The 27,616-nt window shown below is 39.9% G+C and overlaps 2 protein-coding genes, 1 long non-coding RNA gene and 1 pseudogene across 3 annotated transcripts; 1 reads left to right on the top strand and 3 right to left on the bottom strand.

The window, feature by feature from the left end:
* Positions 1-210: 210 nt before the first annotated feature.
* Positions 211-10,652, bottom strand: LOC129630800 (uncharacterized). Its single transcript, XR_008703757.1, has 4 exons — positions 10,593-10,652; positions 1,875-1,933; positions 529-610; positions 211-399 (listed from the first exon to the last, which is right to left on the bottom strand). It is a non-coding gene; the product is annotated as an uncharacterized LOC129630800 (long non-coding RNA).
* On the top strand, positions 7,510-8,451 carry LOC129630798 (vomeronasal type-1 receptor 4-like). The gene has a single exon (XM_055551286.1). It carries the CDS (start codon positions 7,510-7,512, stop codon positions 8,449-8,451), a length of 942 nt encoding a protein of 313 aa, XP_055407261.1.
* A 6,946-nt stretch (positions 10,653-17,598) lies between the features above and the next one.
* On the bottom strand, positions 17,599-18,255 carry LOC129630682 (olfactory receptor class A-like protein 1; annotated as a pseudogene).
* A 7,620-nt stretch (positions 18,256-25,875) lies between these two features.
* On the bottom strand, positions 25,876-26,826 carry LOC129630797 (vomeronasal type-1 receptor 4-like). The gene has a single exon (XM_055551284.1). It carries the CDS (start codon positions 26,824-26,826, stop codon positions 25,876-25,878), a length of 951 nt encoding a protein of 316 aa, XP_055407259.1.
* Positions 26,827-27,616: the final 790 nt, after the last annotated feature.

Raw genomic sequence — 27,616 nt, 5'->3', positions numbered from 1 at the left:
GTCTGAGTGAACTCTGGGAGTTGGTGATGGACAGGGAGGCCTGGCGTGCTGCGATTCATGGGGTCGCAAAGAGTCGGACACGACTGAGCAACTGAACTGAACTGAACACAAATCAGGTTACCTTGACATCATGTTACCTCATCTAAGCCTGTCCTATGCACTGTACAAGTCAATAAGTCGAGAGGTGAGATGTTAGGGCAAGAAATAGTGACTTTATTCAGAAATCCAGCAGACCAAGAAGATGGTAGACTAGTGTTCCAAAGAACCATCTTCTCTGAGTTAGAATTCAGGTTTCTTTTATACTAGAAATGAAGGGGTTGAAATCCTGGATCTTGGATGTGTTAATTTCTTCCTTCCTGCAGCCTGTTTCACGGGCTTGGTCAGGAGGTTTCCTGTGAGCTAAAGAAAGGTATTTTAGCTTAAAGTTCATTACATGGGAGGCAGGGTTCACAGAACTGGACTATTATGTATGTTGTTTAGTTGCTAAGTGGTGTCCAACTCTTTGTGACCCCACGGACTGTAGCTCACCTGGTTCCGTTGTCCATGGTATTTCCCAGGCAAGAAGACTGGAGTGGGTTGTCATTTCCTTCTCCAGGGGGCTCTTCCTGACCTGAGGAGTTCATAATTAAATAATAAGAGCAGCGAAAATCTGACCAGTGCTCTTAAAGACACATATTTTCATGGTACCAAAGAAACATTCATTATTTCTAAAAGGGGAAAGAGTGTTTCTCAAAGTAGTGGACAAAATTGGTTTTAAAAAAATGAACAAAAGGTATCCTTGTTGAAATAATACAGAAAGAAAATCTCCATGGTTCTGGATGTGAAAAGGGGTGCCGTTCAAGATATGAGGTCACATATTACTGGGTAACTGATCCCATTAAGATGTTTCTTATTTTAAGTGCAAATGGCTCTAAGTTGGGAGAAGGCGATGGCACCCCACTCCAGTACTCTTGCCTGGAAAATCCCATGGATGGAGGAGCCTGGAAGGCTGCAGTACATGGGGTCGCTGAGGGTCGGACACGACTGAGCGACTTCCCTTTCACTTTTCACTTTCCTGCATTGGAGAAGGAAATGGCAACCCACTCCAGTGTTAATTGCCTGGAGAATCCCAGGGACGGGGGAGCCTGGTGGGCTGTCGTCTATGGGGTCGCACAGAGTCAGACACGACTGAAGTGACTTAGCAGCAGGCTCTAATTTACAGAGAAATATGTCTAATGTTTATGTTTTGGAAATGATCTTCTAGGGTCATTTTGTCAATTTTCTATTGATGTGTAGTTGATTAACAATGCTGTGTTAATTTCTGTTGTACAGCAAAGTGATTCGGTTACACATGTATATTTTCTTTTAAAAATATTCTCCATTTTGGTTTATCATAGGATATTGAATATAGTTCTTGTGCTATCCAGTAGGACTTTGTTGCTATCCATTTTATATATAAAAGCTTACATCTGCTTACTTCATTTTGTATTATGGTTTGCAATCAAAGCCTAGTAGCTAGTAGCTCAGTCGTGTCCGACTCTTTGTGACCCCATGGACTGTAGCCTATCAGGCTCCTCTGTCCATGGGATTTTCCAGGCAAGAGTGCTGGAGAGGATTGCCATTTCCTTCTCCAGGGGATCTTCCCGACCCAGGAATCGAACCAGGGTCTCCCGCATTGCAGGCAGACGCTTTACCTTCTGAGCCACCAGGGAAGCCCCTAAAACTCTGGATCAAGAGAAAAATGTCCATGAGACTTTGAACAAGAGCTGTGAGATTGGGGGTGGAGGGCTCTGATGTGATGGTGGATGATGCACGTGAGATGCATAAATCAGGAATAAGCTTCTAAAACAAAAAAGAACAAAGAGAAGGAAAAAAAGAAAAAAAATAAGCTGTACCTTAGAAAACTCCAGTCATCCTCTGGTCAAGCAGAAGCCATGATGTAATCAGCTTTAAGCTTGGCAAAGCAATGACAAACGATAAGTTTAAGACTTTGAAATACTGAAATGACCTCACCAGAAATCATTGACTTTTCCACTCTGGGCCATGAACTCATACTTCCACAATTATATCACTTACATCCATTCACTGATGATCTTTTTGAGTTGTGCTTCCAATACCTCATTCCCACCTTGGGCATCTTTACAAGAAAGAAATGACTATCAATATTTTTGCTGCCAAATCCCATCTGGAGACTTTGGCACATGATTCTACGAGTCATTTTTGTTGCCCATGGCACCTCACATTATTACACAGAAGCACTCACAATGTCTATGTATAACTGGATCTTCAATAACCTCCAGAAAACCAAGACTCTGCCTGTTGGCTATTTATTCAACATCCATTTTCTCCTCTTGCCTTACTGTTTGACTTCTGAGATTTTGGAGGCAGCCCATTGTTTTTAGTAACATACCAGGCTGAGAAAACTGACTTTTCCCAGCCTTCCTCATGGTGGGATGGTAGCGTAATTAGATCATGGCAAATGACAGATACTGTATAAACAAATACTATTACATTCTTTCAAAGGAAGTGCTGGCTTGGCTGGCATATCTTTTTTCTTTTAGAAGCTTATTTCTGATTTATGCATCTCACGTGCATCATCCACCATCACATCAGAGCCCTCCACCCCCAACCTCACAGCTCTTGTTCAAGTCTTGGCTTTTCTTTTTCAGTAACTGAAATGTAGACTCTTTAGTTAGAACTCTATCATTGAATATGGAGATAACAAGGGCACCCCCAATGAATCTCCTGGTTCCAAGACAGCATAGCATTTTGTGCGCCCAGTAGAAATGGCTAGTTAAGCGAGTAAGTAAGTGTTAGTCGCTCAGTCGTGCCTGACTCTGCAACCCCAGGGACTGCAGCCCACCAGGTTCCTCTGTCCATGAGATTTTCCAGGCGAGGATACTGGAGTGGGTTGCCATTTCCTTCTCCAGGGGATCTTCCCAACCCAGGGATCGAACCCGGATCTCCTGCACTGCAGGCAGATTCTTCACTGACTGAGCTACAAGGGAAGCCCATCTCACATTTTAATAAATTATAAAAAACAAACGAAAGTACCTCTGTCCCAGGACACAGTAAGAGACCTATTGTGTGTTTTGGCCGATAGAAACTGTGGCACTCTGGGCCACAGAAAGAAGTCAAAAGAGCCCAATATCTATCATCTTGAGAATGAATGAAAAATGATGCTATAGTAATAAATTGGAATATGGAGCAACAGGAAAAATGCATTAACTTCAGCTACCAATCTAAACTGCTATAATTCCACAAATATATCCTTGAGGTTAAAAAAAAATCCAAGTTCAATAACAATGTGTGTTTTAGCCAATCAATTGTGTCTGAGTCCTTGAGACCCCATGGACTGTAGCCTGCCGGGCTCCTCTGTCCATGAAATTCTCCAGGCAAGAATACTGAAGTGGGTTGCCATTTCCTCCTCCAGGGGATCTTCCCGACCCAGGGATCAAACCCTGGTCTTCTGCATTGCAGGCAGATCTTTACTGTCTGAGCTACCAGAATAAGACCACTGACAGAAAGTGAAACCGAATAGTATTTTCACAAAACACATGCAGGTTTTAAATTTGTAAGGAAAAGCAAAGGGATGATAAACAAAACAAAAAAATTATGAAACCTAGAGCTGAGGATCTGTAGTAAGGAATGGTGACTATAGTTGGTAATTTTGTATTGTGTACTTGAATCTGCTGAAAGAGAAGATCTTGTGTTCTCACCAAAATTAAAGGAAAAAAAAGAAAGAATCTATGTGAGGTGATCAATGTATTAATTAACTTGATTGTGGGAATCAGGTCACAATGTATATGATTATCAAACCATCACACTGTACACTTTAAATACATTACAATTTTATTTTTCAATTATACCTCAGTAAAGCTGGGGGAAAAAAAATACCCACAATGGTTAACCCTGCGGGGAAGAGAAGACTGTGATGATTTGTAGAAGCATACTCAAATGTTCAGAGTTATTGCTAATTTTCTATTTGTTAAGCTGTGTTGTATGTGTGTATGCATTCTTTTCCCATTTTTATATTTTACATACATACAAAAAAAGGGAAAAGACTCCGATGCTGGGAAAGATTGAAGGCAGGAGGAGAAGGGGACGACAGAGGATGAGATGGTTGGATGGCATCACCATCTCATGGTGTTGGATATGAGTTTGAGCAAACTCCAGGAGATGGTGAAGGACAGGGAAGCCCGGCCCTGCTGCAGTCCATGGGGTCGCAAAGAGTCCGACACGACTCAGCGACTGAACAACAACAATATCTTACATATTATGAATGAAATATTGAGCAGTAAAACTTTTTATTTAAGATATAAATAAAAAAACATTTAAATCTTATTCTGTGGCTTTAAAATGAGCACTAGAGAGACCTCCTTGGCAGTCCTATGGTTAAGACTCTGCCCTTCTGCAGGGGACATGGGTTTAATCCCTGATCGGGAACTAAGATGCTGCATACCCTGAGAGGTGGCCAAGGAAAAAGGAAAGAAAAAAGGGAGTCCACAGCACACTCTGTATGTTATAATCTTGAGCGATGCCTGTGTTAGTTGGATTACGATAAAACTCACTGCGCTGCATTATGCTCGCACTTTATAGACTGTAAAGGAGCTGAAACACGCACAATGGACTCAGGAAGAAAAGTGAATGTGTCCTCTGAGGAGCTGCTGTGGAGGTCACCTTTTATCAGGTCCTAGGGGAATTTCCGTCAGCGGTGGAAACTAACTTTGATCACTTGTCTAGATTCTGAAGTTTACTTTTTTTGTTTACTTAATGATGTAGATCAACCTGGGAAAAGTACGTCCCCAGATCGTGCCTTTGCCCCCTTGTCAGTAAACCCAATAAGTTTACCAGGAGAATCATTTTGCACGCGGGAGAGCAATTTGCTGCCCCTCTGGGCGCATCAGGATGACCCCAACAGACAAGGTGCTGGAGACAGCAGGTGACAAGAGGGCCCGCTGGGAGGACACGCTCTGCCATCTGGTCCCTGATATACAGTCTTTACGGGTCAGACCCGGCCTTTCCAAGGTGCTTCCACCTTCTTGGGGAATCTGACTGCTTTCCTTAAGGACCTAAGACACAGCCTCAAGAAAGAGACCGCGGTATGCAGACCTTTCCAGTATTCCCATCCCCCATCGGAAGCTTCCTTACTTTTTGTTTCAGATTTAATTTCCTGTTAATTTTCTGCTTGACAGAAATTATACTTCACCTTCTTCCTTACATTATTGTCCCTCTTTCTCTTTTCTTCCATATATGCTGTTTTTACTTTCCTTTATTCTCTTGTTTCTGGGTATTTCATCGCTTTCCACTCTTATTTCATTGTCTCAGTCATGCTTCATTTACAAACTGTATCAGATTTCTTCACTGTATTTTGACTTTGCAGTTTATTATTCACAATGATTTAAAAACTCCATACATTCCATGTATTGGCTATACCTCACCTTACTTATGTTTTCATTCTTTTTATTCTCTACACTTTATTTGCTTTTCATATACACTTGATATAATTTGATTCAGTGTCACTTTACCTCTCTTTTGTTTTTTGTAATTAAAAATTTTAATTGAAGTGTAGTTGATTTACCATGCTTCAGCTATATGGAAGAGTGACTCAGCATTACACATGTGTGTGTGTATATATATATATATATATATATATATATATATACACACACACACACATATATATATTTATTCTTTATCAAGTTCTTTTCCATTACAACTCATTACAAGATGTTGAATGAAGTTCCCTGTACTATGAAGTAGAACCTTGTTGTTTAGCTATTTAATATATAGTACGCATTTTATTTCTTTTTTAATCACCTGTTAATCTCACTTTTTTACACGGCATCATTCTATCATCATATATAACATACTTAGTCTCAAATTATCATACCTTGTTTTCAAAATGCTTTATTCACAGACTAATTATAGCATTGTTTTTTAAGAGGTTTTACATGTTGTTATTGTATTCCTAGATTGAACGAATTTTTATATTTAAATGGTATCATTTTTTCAGATGTATTTTAAATTTCTTTTTACTTTGGCATATAGAAATCCAAATGATCCTTACCCTCCCTTCCTTTCAGTAACCTTGAAAATCACTCTTTAAGAGTCTAATAAATAGGCCAATGATTTTATTGTTTTCCTAAAGTTTATATAATCTGTCAAAGATTAGATAGTGTCACTTTCTTTCCTATTATTATACATTTTACTTTCTTTAGTATAAAGTCCAGGAAAGAGTCATAAAATCACCATGAAATATAGAAATGGTCATAGCAGATAATTTTACTTACAGCCAATCTCAGTGGAAAAGCTTTCAATATTAAACACTTACCATGACACTGTACACATTGTAGCTATTATCATCAAGGTAAAAATATACCTTTTTCTTTCTATGTAATTAAATATCTCTATCATCACTATAGGTTGCATTTTATTACATGATCTGATGCATATATTAAAGCCATCCTACATGTCTTGTGCCTTTAGTAGTCTGGATAATCATGCAGATAAAGTTTCCGATGTAAAATTTAATATCCGTGTTTGAGAGAATTATTTGGTCAAATGCTTGATTCTTTTTACACGTGGTGGACACAATTTTCCAGTTATTTTGTGTGGCTCTGTATTTCCTTTGGTTCTTGAAACAGTTCTGTAATTGTGCTTTTCACATTATCTTTGTTCAGTGTTGCTACCAAGCTTATGCCAACCTCATAGTGCGACTAACGGCATGTTCCCCCTTCTGCCCTCAGCAGCGGTTCACCAGTACGGTTTGTATCTGATGTGTTTGGCGTGCTTCAACACTGAGATGTTTGAGAATTCATCTGGAACAATTGTTGCTACTGTTCAACTTTATAATGACGAGGATTGCATACTTATGCTTTTCTATTATTCCAGTATCTTTGTTTGGTAAGTTAGGTCTTCTAGAAAGTTGCCCACAAATTTCTTAAATTTCCAAACATATTGGCATAATCACGGTATCGTGTTATTTTCTAATATTGACAACTTCTCCAGCACTCTCTTTAGAAAAATGTAATCTTGACATCATTTGTGCTTTCCCTAAGGGAAATGTTATAGTCCCCCATAGGTTTGTTGATTTTATGACTGTTCTGAAGGATCTAACTTTTCTATATGTTTTTACTTTCCATGTGAAGTTTGCGATCAATTAATTTCTGCTTTTGTTTGTGTTGATTCCATTTATTTCTTTGTAAGATTAATTTGCTACTTCTTTGCTAGTATCATTCTTTCTTCCTTCCTCCCCACATTTGAAATAGTCATTTGAATCCTATTCTCTTTACAAACCTAATTCTGTACTCTCAGACTTTTAAGAAACCTTGGAATTTAATCCCTGGAAATGACACACCTTGGCCTGAAACATGGAAGAGTTGAAACTACCAACTCCCTCTCCTTATACTGAACCATCAGATCCCATATTCTTTAAGAGGCTCTATTATTTATAATTTCAAAATATAATTCATTTTGCTTTCTTTGAAACCTGGTGAATCGAAGGAAAACATATAAAATATGAAGATAATGTTTTCAAGTGATGCAATCTTGGGGTTTTTCTTCATATTTCTGATTTGTATTGGGCTCATGGGGAACTTGGTGCTCTTCATACTATATATAGACACTTTCTTAACTCAGTCTTGCCTGAAAAAGCCCATTGATGTCATATTCATACACCTGACCTTGGTCAATGTTTTGACTATCTTGTTCAAGTTGATACCAGATGTCATGCCATCCTTTGGAGAAAGATATTTTCTGGATGATGTTGGCTGTAAGATAACTTTGTACATATATAGAGTGACCCGGGGTCTTTCCATCTGTACTACCGTTTTCCTGAGTGTGTTCCAAGCTATCACCATCAATCCTCTTAATTCTAAGTGGGCGTGGCTTAGATCTAAACTCTCGATGTGCATTTACCCCTCTTTCCTTTTCTTCTGGGTCACCAACTTGCTCATCTATATCCATATCATTGAAACTGTAAGGGCAAGGAACAATTTCACAATTGCTGGTCTTGGGTATTATACGGTATACTGTCAAACCAACCAGTTGCAACACCACTATGCAATGGCATTTTTGAATGTCATGGTGATTCGAGATCTCCTCTTTGTGATCCTCATGATGTGGTCCAGCATCTACATGGTGACCCTCCTCTACAAACACCGCCAGAGAGCCCAGCATATTCACAGCCTCAGCCTCTCTCTCCAGTCATCTCCTGAAATCAAAGCCACCCACACTATTCTTTTGCTGGTAGGTTGCTTTGTTTTCTTTTATTGCTTAAACAACTTAATTGCCTTCTACTTGCTTTATTTACCCAAGAAAAAACCAGAAATGGAGAGAATTACTGGGCTAATTTCCTCCTGCTACCCATCCCTGTGCCCTTTTGTGCTGATGAAAAATAAAATTTCCAAACTGACTTCCTTCCTTTCACGGAGGACAATTACCTTTTCTCAAAGAACATTTAGCAGATGATCTGATGCTTACATCTTTCCACAACAGAGCACTCTCCAGCATGGACTGTTGAGCACTTAATTTGGGGTTAGTATAATTCCCATTGAGGTGGAAACTTAGAAATACCCTCGCATTTGAAATCTTCCAATGAAGAAGAGTACATAAATGTGAAATTAATAATTTTCATATTGATTCCTTACTTAAATTATACTACTATGTATAAATTAAAAGTATTGTAAATATGTCATTGATACTAACTTTATCTGCTTGGTTTTTCTGTTTTCTGAAATGTGGCTGCTTAGAAATTTAAAATTACATGGTGATTGAGTTAATTTCTATTCAACAGTGTTGCTCTGGGAAAAGTCATTTATGTATTCAGTAGACATATAATTGCATGATTTACTTTTTCCCAGCACTATGTTAGAGGTTGGGCATATGTTGATGAGTAACATAGAGAGAATATTTATAGTCTAGGAAAAGAATAAGGGTGTATGACAGAGCTTTAAAAAGACAGCAGGTTAGGACAGCTGAGAAGGATAGGAATTTTACTCCTTTGTGTAGTTAAATGCCAGTGTTTGCTTTTCAACATCTGCATATATTTATACATAATAATAACTCCACTTATGTTATTGTATGTGTATCATACTTCAATCCAGTCTCTTATGAGAATTTTAATGAAGTGTGTTCCTTCATTTTCAATAACTTTTCTTTAGGAAACAAGACCCTTTGCAGACTACTACACTGTATTTGCTTTAAATAAATGTAATTTGGTGAACTATGTCCTCAGCATCTGTTTATCATTTTCAGATTCTGCAATTTTGAGGTCTTTTATTTAATTCACTGTTCCATTTAAGTACCCAGAGATATGTACGTGAAACGGTAATTTCAAATTTTGCATAATGACTTTTCACCATGGCTGATGGATTCCACATCGTCCAGACATCGGATTCTTCGGCTGAACCCTTTTCATTCAGTTGGTCACTTATATTCTATTTCCAGCTTCCCCTGGTGCAGACAAGACATCAAACACCACGTTGATGGGTGCTTTTCCTCTGAAGAGATTTCGTTTTCTCCATGAGCTTTAAAATTAGTGCTTCATCTTTAGATAATGTCTCATAGGGTTTAAACTCTCTATGTAGTTTAAACTCTCTGTGTAGTTTAAAATAGGTGTGTTTTTCATTGCTGCTTCTGATAGCCAGGAAGTTAGCTGAGAGTAACCGAGAAGCAGCCTGCTGCTGCTGCTAAGTCGCTTCAGTCGTGTCCGACTCTGTGCGACCCCATAGACGGTAGCCCACCAGGCTCTGCCGTCCCTGGGATTCTCCAGGCAAGAACACTGGAGTGGGTGGCCATTTCCTTCTCCAATGCATGAAAGTGAAAAGTGAAAGTGAAGTTGCTCAGTCGTGTCCGACTATTCGCGACCCCATGGACTGCAGCCTACCAGGCTCCTCCGTCCATGAGATTTTCCAGGCAAGAGCACTGGAGTGGGTTGCCATTGCCTTCTCCCGAGAAGCGGCGTAATAGCCGCCGAATCCCACCTGTTGGGAAGCGTAGTGCAAAATAGCCGTAAAAGGAGAAAGTCCTTGGGAAAAAGGCGAAGGGCCAGAAGTACTCGGCTTTGCACTACGGACAGAAAGACATCTCCTGCCTTTGGTTATGCTCGGCGCCAAGAGTTAATAATAAATAGGGATGTTACTTGTGAGAGCGGGTTGTGGGGGAAGCCCATGAGTCATTTAGAGCGCGCTGTCCTTGAAATGTTTCTACTGATTATGTGTTAACTCCGTATGCGCTCTGCTGGCCGCATACTTTAAGCTCTTTGTTCCTGCTTCTATAAAAAACTTGACTGCAGAAATAAACTTGTCAGTCCTTGCAAGAGAGTGTCCAAGTGTCCTTTTTTCAGGTTCGTCGCTTCCAAGTCCCGGGGAGAAAATCCCCAACACCACCAAGCAATTTACCAGCCCTGCCCCTAATATTGGAGAAGGAAATGGCAACCCACTCTAGTATTCTTGCCTGGAGAATCCCAGGGACAAAGGAGCCTGGTGGGCTGCCGTCTATGGGGTCGCACAGAGTCGGACAAGACTGAAGCGACCTAGCAGCAGCAGCAGCAGCCCCTATGTTCCCACCAGTTCTCAAAAAAGTCAGGCCAGTAAAAACAAAAAACCCACCTGGCGACTAGTGGACCTTCCCTCCTCAGAACATGTGCACACTTCACACCATCCTGTTGTAAAGCAAGCTTGGTGGCCATTGGACTCCCTGACTACTCATAAATATTCCATGAATACTGAAATCTAATTGTAACAGACTGAATCATGGGAAGGACATGCTCGGTAGAGCATCTTGGTATATAACCTGCAACTGTCAATCAAGGCTGTCAATCAGCGACACACTCCCCCCCCCATTATGCAAATAAGCCTGCCTTAAAACCTCGGTAACCCAGCCCTCCAGGGCCATTGGCCTCCCTTCGCATGGCCTACCTCTCTCCTGAGGTGTCCTCTCTTTCTTTGTGTGGGCTCAGTCGCTCAGTCCTGTCCGACTCTTTGCCACCTGTTCTTTCTTTCCTTATAGTTAGTAAACTTTCTTGCTAGGGGTAAGACCTTAGATTCTTCCTTGCGTCCTTACCAAGAACTGAGGCCCACAGGAGGGATCTCCAGACTCATCTTCTACTAACACTTCTACCCAAGATGTGGTTTGGACATGCATTCAGATGAACTTCAAGTTAGGAAGTTGTCTTCCATTTTTAAATGATGGTCTCTTCTCCACCAGCTGTGTCATATCTCTGTGGAATTGTTACCCTCATTTAGCACAAGTGTTATTCCTCCTTAATAGGTCTCCACACCCTTTCTGTGACTTGTGTCCATTATAGTTCTTACCTCTTTGGTCATCACAATGTGATGTTTTTTTCTTTGGCTTTGATTTACCAAACTCAACTAAGCATCTGGCATCTTCTTCTTCATGTATCTACTAATTTTTTCCTTCATTTTTGTAGTGAAACTAACGTGCCAACAATTATGCCCTGCTATGAATTTTCAAAATAGACTCGGCCGATGTAACCAGCACCCAGATCAAGAAACAGAACACTCATGCTCCCAGAAAGCTTGGCATGCCCATTCCCAGTCATTACCCACTAAGGGTAGCTACTAACTATCTGGAACTAATAACACCATTTTTAGGTTAAATTCTCCTCATTTATTCTATAAAGTTTTTTTTTTTAAGCTGTATCTGAGACTTTTCAAATATTATCTTAGATGAAATTCCATTCGGTGTCTTGGTTCCATGATGTGCATCAGCAAATCTCACCCCACATGCAAACCCAGAACTTTGGTTCCCATTATGTTGTGTCTGGTTCTGCTTCCCTGGAGATAACACCTAAGATCAATAAATTCTAAATTTAACTCTGAAGGTTTCAAAGTATTCTGTACTATCAAACAAATGGTTTTTTGGACTTCCCTGGCGGTCCAGTGGATAGGAATCTGCCTGACTGCCAACGCAGGAGACACAGGTTTGATCCCTGGTTCTGGAAGAATCCACAGGCCTCAGGACAACTAAGCCTGTGCGCCACAACTATTGAACCTGAGCTCTAGAGCCGGAGAGCTGCAGCTACTGAGCCCACATGTCCTAGAGTGCACTCCCCGCAGCAAGAGAAGCAACTGCAGTGAGAAGCCCTCATCGCGCACTAGAGAAAGTCCCCACACAGCAACAAAGACCTAGCACAGCCAAAATAAATAAATATTAGAAACAGATTGCTGTCTTCCTAAAAAAGCAAGCAAAAACCCAAATGGTTTCTTGGCAAAGGGCAGTATTTTTACTTATTAATCCCCAGCAACACCATTGAAAAATATTTAACTTGGCTTTATTTTTGTTGCAAAATATGATAAATCCTCCAAAAGTAGAATTCCAATCATCAGAACTGAAAATTTTACTGAACAGTCTCTTGAAACTGGTTTACTTTTCAATCCATGACACAAAACTTTCTCAACAGTGGCTAAGTTAAATTGTATGCATCAAAAAAAAAATAATAAATTGTATGCATCAGGCAATAGGCAGGTTTGCCATAAAAGCAGCACAGTTGCGTACAACTAAAACAATTTTTTGTTTATATTTTCTTGGCTCATTTAAATTATATCTACTAAGTGAGTAAAGTGAAACAAAGACAAATAGCATATGATAATGTGGATGTAGAATGTAAAAAAAGTGATACAAATGAATTCATTTACAAAAGAGAAACAGACTCACGGACATAGAAAGCAAACTTGTCGTCACCAAAGGGGAAAGGTAAGGGGAGGGATAAATCAGGGTGTTGAGATTAGCATATATACACCACTCTACATAAAATGAAAATCAACAAGGACCTAGTGCATAGAACATTAACTCTACTATACATACATACATATATAAATATATATATATATAACTAAATCACTTTGCTGTTAACACCTTAAACAGCATTGTAAATCAGCTATCTCTAAAGCAAAACAAAAATTAAATAAAAAATCCTATCACACGTTACAGCAGGAAGGTATTACTTATGTATGCTTTAAAAACACAGATAACATAAACAATACAGAAAACTTTGGTGGAATATACATTTTTGTCTCAATACACTATCTAAATAAATCTATTTTCTTAAAATCAGACTATTAATCTCAAACAAAACTATTTAAAATCAGCAACACAAAAAAATAGTATTAAACATATCTTTTAATAGAGAAATAGCACAAGTAAAGTAAACATTTTGGCATTTAGTGGTTTCATTTGGTGGGGCATAAGATGTTGCATAGAGAAAACTTTAAATCTATTGTAAGCAGCCCACTATTACCCAGCAATTATTCACTTCTGATTTCTTATTAGTGGTTCCCTGAAAGTAAATATTTTCGTAGATGGACTTTTATATTTTACCTGTTGGTGCAGGCTATTTTTTTTTTTTTTTTTGGTGTAGACAAATAGACTAGGAGGCATTTGTTTCTCTAGCAAATATGGATTAATTTTGGACCATGCAACCATGGCCAGTCATGATAAGTTCTCGAATGGCAGGGAAAGTAGAGTACTTTCTAGAGAGGAAAAATAAGTCTGTGTGGGGAGCGGGGGTAGGCTACAGTCAACAAAGACTCTGCTGCTTTCATTGGCTGAATCTTTCCTTTTTTTTCCTCAATGGGCTCTGCTATCTTTTTAGGGTGTGAGAGAGCCCCCTTCAGGTCCCCCGACTCTATTTAGTTGAGGTTGCTGTTTATTCTTTGTAACATTTCCCATTTTGATCAAGATCTTTCTTGGCTCTTGATGGATGGATTGATGAGAGGTAGAAACGTCTAGCTATAAAGTAAATATATATCCTAGGGATGTCATGTACAGCCTGGCAACTCTAATCAATAAGATTATACTGTACCTTCGAACATTGCTGTACTCTGCTGAGTCACCCAGTCGTGTCCAACTCTTTGCAACACTATGAACTGCAGCCCACTAGGCTCCTTTGTCTACGGGATTTTCCAGGCAAGAATACTGGAGTGGGTTGCCATGCCCTTCCTTGTCCAGGGGATCTTTGTGACCTAGGGATTGAACCCACATCTCCTGCATTGCAGGTGGATTCTTCACCTGTTGAGCCATCAGGGAAGCCCACTGGCAGATATCTAGAAACCAAATAATTTAAAAGGAAATATAAATAGATCATTTGACCAAACTAAAGAAAGAACACAAAGATGGCTAGCTACATTCTTTATGTTGACTTTCCAAATACTAAATGTTGAGGAGAAACTGAAAATATCATTGTTCTTAACATCTCATTTGTTAATTGGTATACATGGTTCACTTTAGAATCCAGCAACAAAATTGGACCCATTTCTAGATGCTACTTTCAGATTCACAGCTGCCAACCCACAGACTGTGTGCAAAGGTCTCTGTTCCTCCACCCTCTCAACAATCCTTCTTATCTCTGACCATTTGATAATGGCTATCCTCAGAGGTGTGAGGTGATAGCTCATTGTGGTTTTGACTGGCATTTTTCTGATGGTTAGTGATGCTGAGTACCTTTTCTTGTTCCTGTTGGCATGTGTATGTCTTCTTTGGAAAGATGTCTATTGAGGCCCTCTGCCCATTTTTTAATTGGGTTATTTGTTTATTTGTAAGAAGCCTTTGACTGTGTGGATCACAATAAACTGTGGAAAATTCTGAAAGAGATAGGAATACCAGACCACCTGACCTGCCTCTTGAGAAACCTGTATGCAGGTCAGGAAGCAACAGTTAGAACTGGACATGGAACAACAGACTGGTTCCAAATAGGAAAAGGAGTACGTCAAGGCTGTATATTGTCACCCTGCTTATTTAATTTATATGCAGAGTACATCATGAGAAACGCTGGGCTGGAAGAAGCACAAGCTGGAATCAAGATTGCCGGGAGAAATATCAATAACCTCAGATATGCAGATGACACTACCTTCATGGCAGAAAGTGAAGAGGAACTCAAAAGCCTCTTGATGAAAGTGAAAGAGGAGAGTGAAAAAGTTGGCTTAAGGCTCAACATTCAGAAAACGAAGATCATGGGATCTGGTCCCAACACTTCATGGGAAATAGATGGGGAAACAGTGGAAAGAGTGTCAGACTTTATTTTTCTGGGCTCCAAAATCACTACAGATGGTGAGTGCAGCCATGAAATTAAAAGACGCTTTACTCTTTGGAAGGAAAGTTATGACCAACCTAGATAGCATATTCAAAAGCAGAGACATTACTTTGCCAATAAAGGTCCATCTAGTCAAGGCTATGGTTTTACCGGTGGTCATGTATGGATGCGAGAGTTGGACTATGAAGAAAGCTGAGTGCTGAAGAATTGATGCTTTTGAACTGTGGTGTTGGACAGGACTCTTGAGAGTCCCTTGGATGGCAAGGAGATCCAACCAGTCCATTCTGAAGATGAGCCCTGGGTGTTCTTTGGAAGGAATGATGCTAAAACTGAAACTCCAGTCCTTTGGCCACCTCACGCGAAGAGCTGACTCATTGGAAAAGACTCTGATGCTGGGAGGGATTGGGGGCAGGAGGAGAAGGGGACGACAGAGGATGAGATGGCTGGATGGCATCACCGACTCGATGGACACGAGTTTGGGTGAACTCCGGGAGTTTGTGATGGACAGGGAGGCCTGGCGTGCTGCGATTCATGGGGTTGCAAAGAATCGGACACGACTGAGCAACTGAACTGACTGACTGAAGATGACTTATAAGCAGGTACATACAAGCCAGTCATAATATGCCACACAAACACACAATTCTTATAAAAACAAGTCCGGGAGTCAGGTTTTCTACCAATTAACAACAAATTCACAGATGCTGAAGAAAAGTGAGGAATCATTTACATCAGGATGGATGTTCTACTTTTGACTCTTGCATTAGGCATGATCTGTGCTGCCCAAGATGAAGAAGACATAGACCTGGGAAGGAATATGTGGGCACTTGGAGAGGTAACTGTTTAAATATAACTGTCCACTGTCTGCTGTGGACATGCAGGTGTATGTGTGTGTAGTGTTGGGTATAAAATTCAGAGTTTTATCTTGACTTGCCTCTATGGCAAAAATCAAAGCACTAGATTTGTGATTGAGCTCATCATGGCTTCCCTAGTAGCTCAGTTGGTAAGACCCAGGTTTGATTCCTGGGTCAGGAAGATCCCCTGGAGAAGGGATAGGCTACCCACTCCAGTATTCTTGGGCTCATCTGGTGAAAAATCCTTCTGCAAGGCGGGAGACCTGGCTTTGATCCCTGGGTTGGGAAGATCCCCTGGAGAAGGGAAAAGCTACCCACTCCAGTATTCTGGCCCGGAGAATTCCATGGAGTGTATAGTCCATGGGGTCACAAAGAGTCAGACAGACTGAATGACTTTCACTTTCACTTTCATTATAGTATGTGGTGATGGAGTTTCAACTCTAAGCCACAAACCCACAATCCTTCATCCTATTGGAGCTTCCTGGTGGCTCAGTGGTAATGAATCTGCCTGCCAAATGCAGGAGACATAGGTTTAATCCCTGGGTCAGAAAGAGTCCATGGAGAAGGAAATGGCAACCCACTCCAGTATTCTTGCTTGGAAAATCCCATAGACAAAGGGGCCTAGTGGGTTGTGGTTCATAGTGTTGCAAAGAGCTGGACACGACTGAGCATGCACGCACGCAAATTCCATTCTACATGTAAGTGTAGAATCTTGCTTAATTTCGTGATCCTTGTTGTATTTTTAGCTTTGCTCCTGAGTAATGCAATGAAACAAAGTCTTTTCTTAATCCATGGTTGGGGTTGGGGAGTTTCCTGCAAAAAAGTGTGCACAGAACAAAGGGTTTCCTAATATGAGTCAATATAAATGTTCTTTTTAGTGGGCTGGAAACTGGAGTACCATTTACTTGGCTGCCAAGAATAAAAACATGATAAGTGAAAATGGACTATTTAAGAATGTACTTCTGTTATATTATCGTGTCATCCAATGGTGATCTCAGAGTCACCTTTTATCAAAGGTGGGTAGTTCATTGCAGAGAGCAAAATGCAGAATAGTTTCAAGAGGCAAGAAGAGATAGAAACACACAGCTATGAAGGTCTGGAAACAAGGGAGATAGCATTTGGGTTGAGATTTTCATTTTTCAGACAGAGAATCAGTGCTATGTGAAGGACAAATGTGCAAAGATGCCAAAATGGGAAATCACATAGTCTGTTTTTGTCAACATTGAGTTCTGCTTTATGACTGGCCAGAGAGTATGGAGACAGAAATTGAAGCATGAGTTATGCTGTGAGAGGGACATAGGATATTATGAAAATAACCATGGAGAGCTTCATTTATGTGAAGAAAACTCTTGTGGGTTTGAACAGAGGATTGAGACAATGTGGAAATCAAAAGAGAAACCCAGAAGGAGAACAAGGAAAGGCTATTGTTCAGAGCTGGCTCTAGCAAGGGAGTCAGCCACCATCACCTGCATTTAGCAGAGACTCAAAGGCGGGCAGAGTGGGAGAGCTCCCTCAAAGAAAAATAGGGAAGGCTTCAGGTAAGCCATGATGGGAGGCTGTTGGCCTGGGGCACTAAAATGGGTCAGCAGGTGAACTAGAAGGAGAGCGGGGTGAATATCTGGCTTTCTCCAGTTGGTACTAAGTGGGAAGTCAGGGCAAAAATGATCAAATTATTAATCAAATCCTGGCAGTTTGGGGCAATTATTCCAGAGTTTATTGTTGGCTTCCTGCACTGGTTACTAGAGACGGTGGTAGAGACATGTAGAGACTGTACCATATCATGAGGAACACGAAGAGGAGCTCTCAAATCACCATAACGCTCAAAAATTCCATTGAATTGTGTGGTGTGGCTTGCATAATTTGACAGCATATCTGAGATTGCCAAGAACCAACTATTGTGAAATTCCGTCTGGCTTCTACAATTTTAATGATGTGGATATAGATGAGCATGTTGATGACACAGAAGAAAAGGAAAGAGGGTTAAACACACATAGAGAGTTTTGATTTAAGCCATGCCCAATTAGAATGAATAGGACTAATGGTGATGGCTTGGTAGGCACTCAGGAGAGCGGTGGTACAGATGGAAAGACTCTGGGTAACTCTGTATGTATACAAAGTTGCCTTACAACCTATATCATCCAGAAAATATATATCCCCAAAGGATGACATGAAATGTGGTATCAAGTTAAACATAATATTCAAAATGTTGACAAAGGTCAAGTGTATGAATATCAAATCTATTGGATTTTTCATGTGATAATGAGTTAAGAAGGTGTACATATAGAACATGAAAAGCAATGAATTTCCCATGAACCCGACACAAATTTGAAACATATGGAAAAACCCCCAAATTTCATCACTTATAAACATATCTTATTGATTTTAGATATATTAATTAGTTTTGCCTGGTTTGTAATGAAACAAAATAGAGTATATTGGGAAATTATAATGGAGCTTGTTAAAGAAATTAATGATTGACAGTTCAGGAGGAGGAGAGGGTGTGAAATGTTCCACTCTTCTGTATTTCAGGCCCCGATATGGAACTTTCAGAGACTGGATTCTTGAGAATTCTTGAGAACCTTAGAGAATTAGGTTTTATGAAGAAGGTGGAATTCAAATACTCACACCCTATTTCTAGTATATTGGGACTTCCTTGGTGGTGCAGTGGTTAAGATTCCATGCTGCCAATGCAGGGGGCGTGGGTTCAATCCTTGGTCAGAGAACTAAGATCCCACATACTGCGTGGTGCAGCCAAAAGGTTAAAATAATAATAAAAATAATAATAAAAACTTATGTAGTATGTTACCTAGGACATGTTGGGCCTATATGAAATTTGCATGTTAGAGGGCATTTTTTCTTAAAAGTATTAGATCCCAGCCTGTTTATCCCCCCAAAATGGCCACAAGCCAACAACCATGCACTTGGCTTCAGCTTCCTCAGGTTTGGCAGACTCCATAGACATCCCCTGGAGAAGGAAATGGAAACCCACTTCAGTATCCTTGCCTAGAGAATTCCATAGACAGAGGAGCTTGGCAGGCTACAGTCCATGGGGTCACAAAGAGCTGGAGAGGACTGACTAACACACACACGCATAGATATCTCCACAAATTACCGCTTCACAAACTGACCTGGTTGACCAGATGTCCCTAGATTCCTTTTTACTATCTGGATCTATATGTTTTAATATTCTAAATTTTCTGTAGAACACTATTCAACAGTTCTGGCACATAAAAAGAATTGTGTGTACATACAGTACATGTGTGCATGCTAACTCATTTCAGTTGTGTCTGACTCTATGCAACCCCATGGACTGTAGCCCACCAGGCTCCTCTGTCCAATGGGATTCTCCAGGCAAGAATCCTGGAATGGGTTATCATGCCCTTCTCCAGGGGATCTTTCCGATCCAGGGACTGAATCTGCATCCCTTATGCCTCCTGCATTGGCGGGTGGGTTCTTTACCACTAGTGCCATCTGGGAAGCCCCATATAGTACATACATAAATGTAAAAATAAAAGCACAACGCCATATGGGCTTCCCTGGTGGCTCAGATGGTAAAGAATTTGCCTGCAATGCAGAAGACCTGAGTTCAATCCCTGGGGCAGGAAGATTCCTTGGGGCAGGAAGATCCTCTGGAGAAGGGAATGGCAACCCACTCCAGTATTCTTACCTGGAGAATTCCTTGGACAGAGGCGCCTGACCGGCTATAGTCCATGGGGTTACAAAGAGTCAGACATGACTGAGTGACTAACACTTTTCACTTTTCAGTGAGACTGTTCCACTTTCCTCAGTTCAGTTCAGTCGCTCAGTCGTGTCTGACTCTTCACGACCCCATGAATCGCAGCACGCCAGGCCTCCCTGTCCATCACCGACTCCCAGAGTTCACTCAAACTCATGTCCATTGAGTCAGTGATGCCATCCAGCCATCTCATCCTCTATCGTCCCCATCTCCTCCTGCCCCCAATCCCTCCCAGCATCAGAGTCTTTTCCAATGAGGCAACTCTTCACATGAGGTAGCCAAAGTACTGGAGTTTCAGCTTTAGCATCATTCCTTCCAAAGAAATCCCAGGACTGATCTCCTTCAGAATGGACTGGTTGGATCTCCTTGCCGTCCAAGGGACTCTCAAGAGTCCTCTCCAACACCACAGTTCAAAAGCATCAATTCTTCGGCACTCAGCCTTCTTCACAGTCCAACTCTTACATCCATACATGACCACAGGAAAAACCATAGCCTGGACTAGATGGACCTTTGTTGGCAAAGTAATGTCTCTGCTTTTGAATATGCTATCTAGGTTGGTCATAACTTTCCTTCAAGGTAAGCACAAATACTATCAAGATTTAAAACATTAAATGGATAGCAACACAGAAACTGCAAATACTAGAAAATAATATGAAAGTATGATTAACTCTGTCAATAAATTTGGAAATTTGGGAGATATGGACAAATACCTAAGAGTTAACTTACCAAAAGAAAGATATTTGTGTCATAGAAGGTCATACATAGACAATGTTCCTCATGATCAAATTGAAGAGTGGGTAAAAATCATTCCATAATAAATTCTAAAGAATGTTTGACGGTGAAGTATGGCAAACACTTCAGAAACAAATAATATATACAAACAACTGCTGAGGATAAAAAAATGGAGAACATTCCATTAATCACATTATGAGATTAGCATGATCCTGGTAGCAAAACATAACTTATAATGAAAAGGACAATAATATGAGATTATTTCAGAAACCAAATTAAAAGCAATCCATCAAAATGATTGTAAAAATTGAGTCCACAATATGCAAAAAGAATCAAGCACTTGGCCATAGAATTATCCCTAAGTGGAAGATAATTTTAACATTTGAAACTTCATCTGTATGATTGTTCACAAGGAACAATAATATATTGTCACTTCAGTGTATACAAAAAAATCATGTGACAAAATTTGATATGTACTTATGATAAAAATGTTTAGTTATGTAGCACTTGGAAGGAATGATCTTGTACCCAGACAAAAATATTTACAATGGCAGTTGTTGCTCAGTTGCTAAGTCATGTCACACTCTCTGTGACCCCATGGACTGCAGCACACCAGGCTCCTCTGTCCTTCACTATCTCCTGGAGTTTGCTCAAATTCATGTCCATTGAGTTGGTGATGCTATCTAACAGCGGCAGTAGTATTATATTAAAGGCTGTGTACTGAAAGCTTTTCCTTTGAGATCGGCTGTGAGTAAAAATATCTGCTTCATCACTTCTACTTTTCATGTTTTCAGATTCCCTGAACTCTTTTTTTTTTTTTTTTTTTTTTGCCCAGCAGCATGGCTTTTGAGATCTTAGTTCTCTGACCAAGGATCAAACCCATGCCCCCAGCCATGGAAGCACAGAATCCTAACCACTGGACCACTAAGGAAGTCCCTCCCTGTGCTTTATAGTAAAGAAAGAAGCAAAAAATTAGAAAGAACTATTTACCACTATTTTTTATCATTAAAAGATTCCATAAATTTTAAGAAGGGAACTGATAGAATCATTGGTTAAATGATTAGAATTTTTAAGAACAATTTTCAAGAGTCCTGAAGAGTCAGAACAAAAATCATTTGGATTTCTATATGCCAGCATGAAAATTTTAAAATGCAATTTAAAAAATAGCATCGTTTACAAACCATGAAAATTTGTTGAACCTAGGAATTAGTACATAATAAGAAATGTATTGGAGAAGGAAATGGTAACCCACTTCAGTATTCTTGCCTGGGAAATCCCATGGACAGAGGAGTCTGGCAGGCTATTGCCCATGAGGTCGCAAAAGAATTGGACATGACTTAGCGACTAAATAACAACAAGAAATGTACAAAACCTCTAAGAAGAAATGATGTTATCAATTAATGTAAATGTGACTCAAGTACTCTAAAAACAAAGTAGTATATTATAATTTGAAATAAAGGATATTATAAAAATAGAGTGATGCGGGGAAAAACAAAAGCAGGTATAACAGAAGATTGTAAAAATGAGAAATTAAATGAACCTGAGAGGCATGACATGATATCAAATGTAAATAAATATCAACTAAGGTGTAGAGTATAAAGGTGAAAAGCGAAAGTAAAGCATAAAATAAGGAGAAGTATTAGCCAATACATGGAATGGTTTGGAAATTTCAAATGTCAAAATACAATGTAGGAAGTGTGATAGATATAGTTTTAAAGTAAAATATAGTGTGAATAATAAAATAATACAGGGCAGGTATAGGAAATACTAAAGAAAAAGAATGAAGAAATGAAAAGTAATATCTATGGAAGAAAGGAGAAATAGTGACAATATCATGAGAAAAAAGATAAAATACAATCATATCAAACAGAAAATTGATGGAGGATTAAATTTGAAATTTAAAAGAAAGGAAGTCTCTGTAAGGAAGCTTAGGATGGGGAATGGGAATCTTGAAAAGATTTTCATACCTCTCTCTTGTCAAAACTGAGTATCTCAGATCCTTATTAAAAGCAGCCAGCCTCTGCAAAAAATAAGAGACTTCTTGGAAAGGCTGGGTCTGACCCGCAAAGCCTCCCAGGGGTTCCCCTTGTCACCTGCTGTCTCCAGCACCTTGTTGGGGTCATCCTGATGTGCCCAGAGGGGCAGCAAATTGCTCTCCCAGAAGCAAAATGATTCTCATGGTAAACTTATTAGGATTATTGATGAGGAGACAAAGTCATCATCTGAGGATGTAATTTTCCCCCCAAGTTGAACTGCATTAAAAAGTAAACTTTAAAAAATTAGAAATCAAAGTTAGTTGCCACTCCACTGATAGAAACTCCCAGAGGACTTGATAAAACCTGACCTCAGAGCAGCTCTTCAGAGCAGAAGTTCACTTTTCCAGTTCCCTTGTTGTGCTTCCTCTTTTAGGGCTTTCTCCCCGCCAAGAGCTGCTAGCTCTTGTGAAGTGTAATTGGCACTGTGTAAGTTTAAGTCTGTAAAGTCTGCGATCCACGGGGTCGAGAAGAGTCGGACACAACTTGGCGACTAAATCCCAACAACAAAAGTTTAAGGTCTACAGTGTGTTGTTTTGATGCAGGTGTTTGTTGCAAAATGATTACCATAATAAAGTTAGCTGACATCTCAATATCTCACAGAATTAGCATACTGTTAATAATGAGAACATTGGAGACCTACTCTCTTAGCAACTTTCACATATACAATACAGTATCATTAACTAAAGTAAGCTCCAGTACTTTGGCCACCTGATGTGAAGAGCCGACTCATTGGAAAAGACCCTGATGCTGGGAAAGACTGAGTCCAGAAGAAGGGGGCAATAGAGATGAGCCGGTTGGATGGCATCATCGACTCCATGGACCTGAGTTTGAGCAAACTCCAGGAGACAGTGAAGGACAGGGAAGCCTGGTGTGCTGCAGTCCCTGAGGTTGCAAAGAGTGGGACATGACTTAGCAACTGAACAACAGCTACTATAGTAACCATGCTGCCCTTTAAGCTCCCCAGAATCTATTCATCTAAGAAATGGAAGCTCATACTCTTCAACTCAGATATCCCCATTTCCCCCACACCCCAGCGCCAAACAACCACCAGTCTGATCTCTGCTTTTGTGAGTTTGGCATATTTAAATTCCACATATAAGTGAGATCATACAGTATTTGTTTTTCTCTGCCTAGTTTGTTTCACATAGTGTAATGCCCTCAAGATCCATCCACACTGTGGCAAGATTTTCTTCATTTTTTTAAAATTTATTTTTTTATTGAAGTATAGTTGATTTACAATGTTGCATTAATTTCTGGCGTATAGCAAAGTGATTCAGTTATACACATACATACTTTCTTTTTTATATTGTTTTCCATTACAGTTTATCCCAGGATATTGAACCCAGTTCCCTGTGCTCTACAAAAAACCTTGTTTACCCATGCTAAATGTAATAGTTTGCATCTACTAACCCCAACTGTCAGTTCATCCCTTCCCTTCTTCAGTTTTTAATAACTGATAATATTTCAATGTAGAGACAGGAAAAAAATATATATGCATACCACATTTTATCCACACATTCATCCACTGATTAACACAGAGCTTGTTTTGATATCTTGTTGTTCAGTTGCTAAGTCGTGTCTGACTCTTTTTGACCCAATGGACTGCAGCACACCAGGCTTCCCTGTCCTTCACTATCTCCCAGAGTTCGCTCAAACTCATGTCCTTTAAGTCAGGGATGCCATCCAATCACCTCATCCTCTATTGTTCCCTTCTCTTCCTGCCTTCAATCTTTTCCAGCATCAGGGTCTTTTTAAGTGAATCAACTCTGCACCAGGTGGCCAAAATATTGGAGCTTCAGCTTCAGTATCAGTCCTTCCAAAGAATATTCAGGATTGATTTCCTTTAGGATGGATTGGTTTGATCTCCTTGCTTTTCAAGAGTCTCTTGGGTATATGAATAATGCTACAAAAATGGGGTACATACATCTCTTAAAGATGGTAATTTCATTGCCCTCAAAATAAACCCCAAAGTGGGGTTAGTGTATTACGTGGTGCCTGTTTGCTCAGTCTGACTCTTTGAGACCCTATGGACTGTAGCCCTCCAGGCTCCTCTGCCCATGGAATTTCCCAGGCAAGATTACTGGAGTGGGTTGCCATTTCCTACTCCAGAGGATCTTCCAGACCTAGGGATTGAGCCCACATCTCTCGCGTCTCCTGCATTGGCAGGTGGATTCTTTACTACTAGCGCTACCCTGGGAAGCCCTCTTCTTATATATAGTAGTGTGCATATGTTAATCTCATTCTCCTAATTTATCCACCCTCTCCCTCCCCTTTGGTAATCATAAGTTTTATTTCTATGTTAAAGTTCAATTTTAAAAGCTCATAGAGAACATGAAATGTCTTCAAAGGAAAAGAATCACTCATTTCATTTGCACCAGGGAAAATTGGAAGTCAGGGGGAAAGTGAACTATTATGGGTTAAGCCCATAATCCTATGCCTGGGCAAAGCGGAACACATCAAACATTCTGAACAAAGATTCAAAGTCTATGTCACTTTCATCATAACCCTGAGGACTTAAATCAAACAATGAACTGACTGAACAAAGGCTTCAAAACAACACAAGCTGAAGATGAAGAAAAATGCTGCAGAACAAAGAAATGTGCAAACTCCATCTATTTAAAGCAAATGTTGCAGCAGAGTAGATAGGAAAGTGTCAGGCTGTGTTTAATAAAGAATTATTGAAAAGGGAGGGACACATTTCATTGACATTATCATCACATAGCATATTGAAAATTGCAAATATATGAGCACAGCATTCGCGGGATTATTATCACGGATAGATTCCCACAGACATTGAAAGACACCTCCTGCAGTGCGCTGTTCATTAGGGTAACAGCCCCAGCACTCCCGATTCACTTATCCTGCTCAAATTATTGCTTTCCTTTTAAGAAAGATTTATTTTAGTGAATTATTGTTAACTTACAATGTTGTGTTAGCTGCTTGAATAATTTATAGCTCTATCATGTGGATTTACATTTTTTAGAGAACATTGCATATAATCTCCCCAGTAATTATATTTTGCCTGTGTTAATCACCCATGCATGCCCCACTCTTTTGAGAGCTTAGAACATGTCTAATGCCTAAACATGCTATATCTATTTGTTAAATAGACAAATGATTTTCCCTAGAGCAGTGCACATTAATAGAAATATAAGGTGGGTCCCAAATGTAATTTTAAACCTTCTAGTAGCTGCAGTTTAAAAAAAAGTAAAACAAAGAAGATTATTTAATGATATGACTATACTACATTTTGCTTAACCCAAATTATTATAATAGAAACAAGTAATCCATATGAAATAGGAAAATTATTAATGGGATGTTTATGTCCTCTTCTTCCTTGTGAGATTCAAATCTGTGTGTATTTTTAATTTACATTTCATCTCATTTTAGCCGACTAGCCCCATTTTAAGGGTTCAAGAGCCACGTGGCATTTTCTTCTTTATATAAATTATTCCAGAGACCCCTACATTGCCTGCAGGTATCAGGTCATCTCTTCACTGTTCTTCGAGACAAGGTCATTCTCATCTTTGAAATGGAAGAAATACATTTGGAAACAATTTTATCATTTTTCATCAGCACAAAAGGGCAGATCATTGGATAGCAGGAAGAAATTATTCCATTCATTCTCTTCAGTCTCCAATTTTTCTCATGTCTATAAAACAGATAAAGGGTAATAAAGCTGTCTGAGAAATAAAAGAAGACAAAGCAGCTGACTAGGAGAAGAATAATGTGGGTGGCTTGGATTTCAGGAGAGGGCCGGGGAGAGAGGGTGGGGCTGTGAATATGCGGGGCTCTCCGGCGGTGTTTATAGAGAAGGGTCACCATGTAGAGACTGGACCACGCCATGAGGCTCACAAAGAGGAGATCTCGAATCAAGATGACACTCAAAAATGCCATTGAATAGTAGTGGTGTTCCAACTGGTTAGTTTGGCAATATAGTGTGGAATACCCAGAACCAACAATTGTGAAGTTGAGATTGGCTACTACTGTTTTGATGATGTGGATATAGATGAGCATGTTGATGACCCAGAAGGAAAGGAAAGAGGGGTAAATACACGTAGAGAGTTTCAATTTAAGCCACGCCCACTTAGAATGAACAGGACTGATGGTGATGGCTTGGTAGGCACTCAGGAGAGCGGTGGTACAGATGGAAAGACCCCGGGTAACTCTGTGTGTGAACAAAGTTGCTTTACAACCAACGTCGTCTAGAAAATGTCGTACTCCAAAGGATGACATGACATCTGGTATCAACTTGAACATGATGGTCAAGACATTGACCAAAGTCAGGTGTATGAATATGACATCAATGGGCTTTTTCAGGTGAGACCGAGTTATGAAAGTGCACATTTTTAACTTGAAGAGGACCGAGTTCCCCATGAGCCCAATACAGATCTGAGATATGAAGAAAAATTCCAAAATTGCATCACTGGCAAGCATTATCTTAATCCTGTTTTATGGCTGTCATTAGGTCAACCAGACTTCAAACAAAGCAAAATAGATTATATCCTGAAATTTAAATTATAGGGTCTGTTCAACTTTTCTGTATTTCAGACCCACATATAGCGCTTTCAGAACTGGATTACAAGGATTCTTGAGAATCTTTGAGTACAGAATTCAGTTTTATGAAGAGGGTGTAATTCAAATACTAACATTAATTCTAGTATATTATCTATGGCATGTTGGGCAAATTAAAAAAAAGACAAATTTTAATTTGCATCTTAGAAGGCATTTTAAAGAACATTGATTTACTTGGCTGCACTGGATCTCAGCTGTGGCACGTGGGATCTAGTTTCCTGACCAGGGATTGAACCCAGGCCCACTGCATTGGGCGCATGGAGTCTTAGCCACTGGACCACTAGAGAAGTCTCTAGAAGGCATTTTTGGCACATATATACAATAGAATTCTTTTTGTGTGCATGCTAAGTAGCTTCAGTCGAGTCTGACTCTTTGCCACCCATGAACTGTAGCCCACCAGGTTTCTCTGTCCTTGGGATTCTCCAGGCAGAATACTGGAATGGCTTGCCCATGCCCTACTCCAGGGGATCTTCTCTATCCAGGCATCAAACCAGTGTCTCTTTGTCTTTTGCATTGCAGATGGGTTCTCTACCACTAGTGCCACCTGGGAAGCCCCATTAGAATACTACTCAGTCATGAAAAAGAATTGCAGCAACAGAGATGGACCTAGAGAAGTAAGTGAAGTAAGTGAGAAAGAGAAAGACAAATACCA

Source organism: Bubalus kerabau, chromosome 17 (assembly GCF_029407905.1).
Source record: "Bubalus kerabau isolate K-KA32 ecotype Philippines breed swamp buffalo chromosome 17, PCC_UOA_SB_1v2, whole genome shotgun sequence".
Lineage (NCBI taxonomy): Eukaryota > Metazoa > Chordata > Mammalia > Artiodactyla > Bovidae > Bubalus > Bubalus kerabau.
This window is presented reverse-complemented; position numbering and strand designations above follow the sequence as displayed.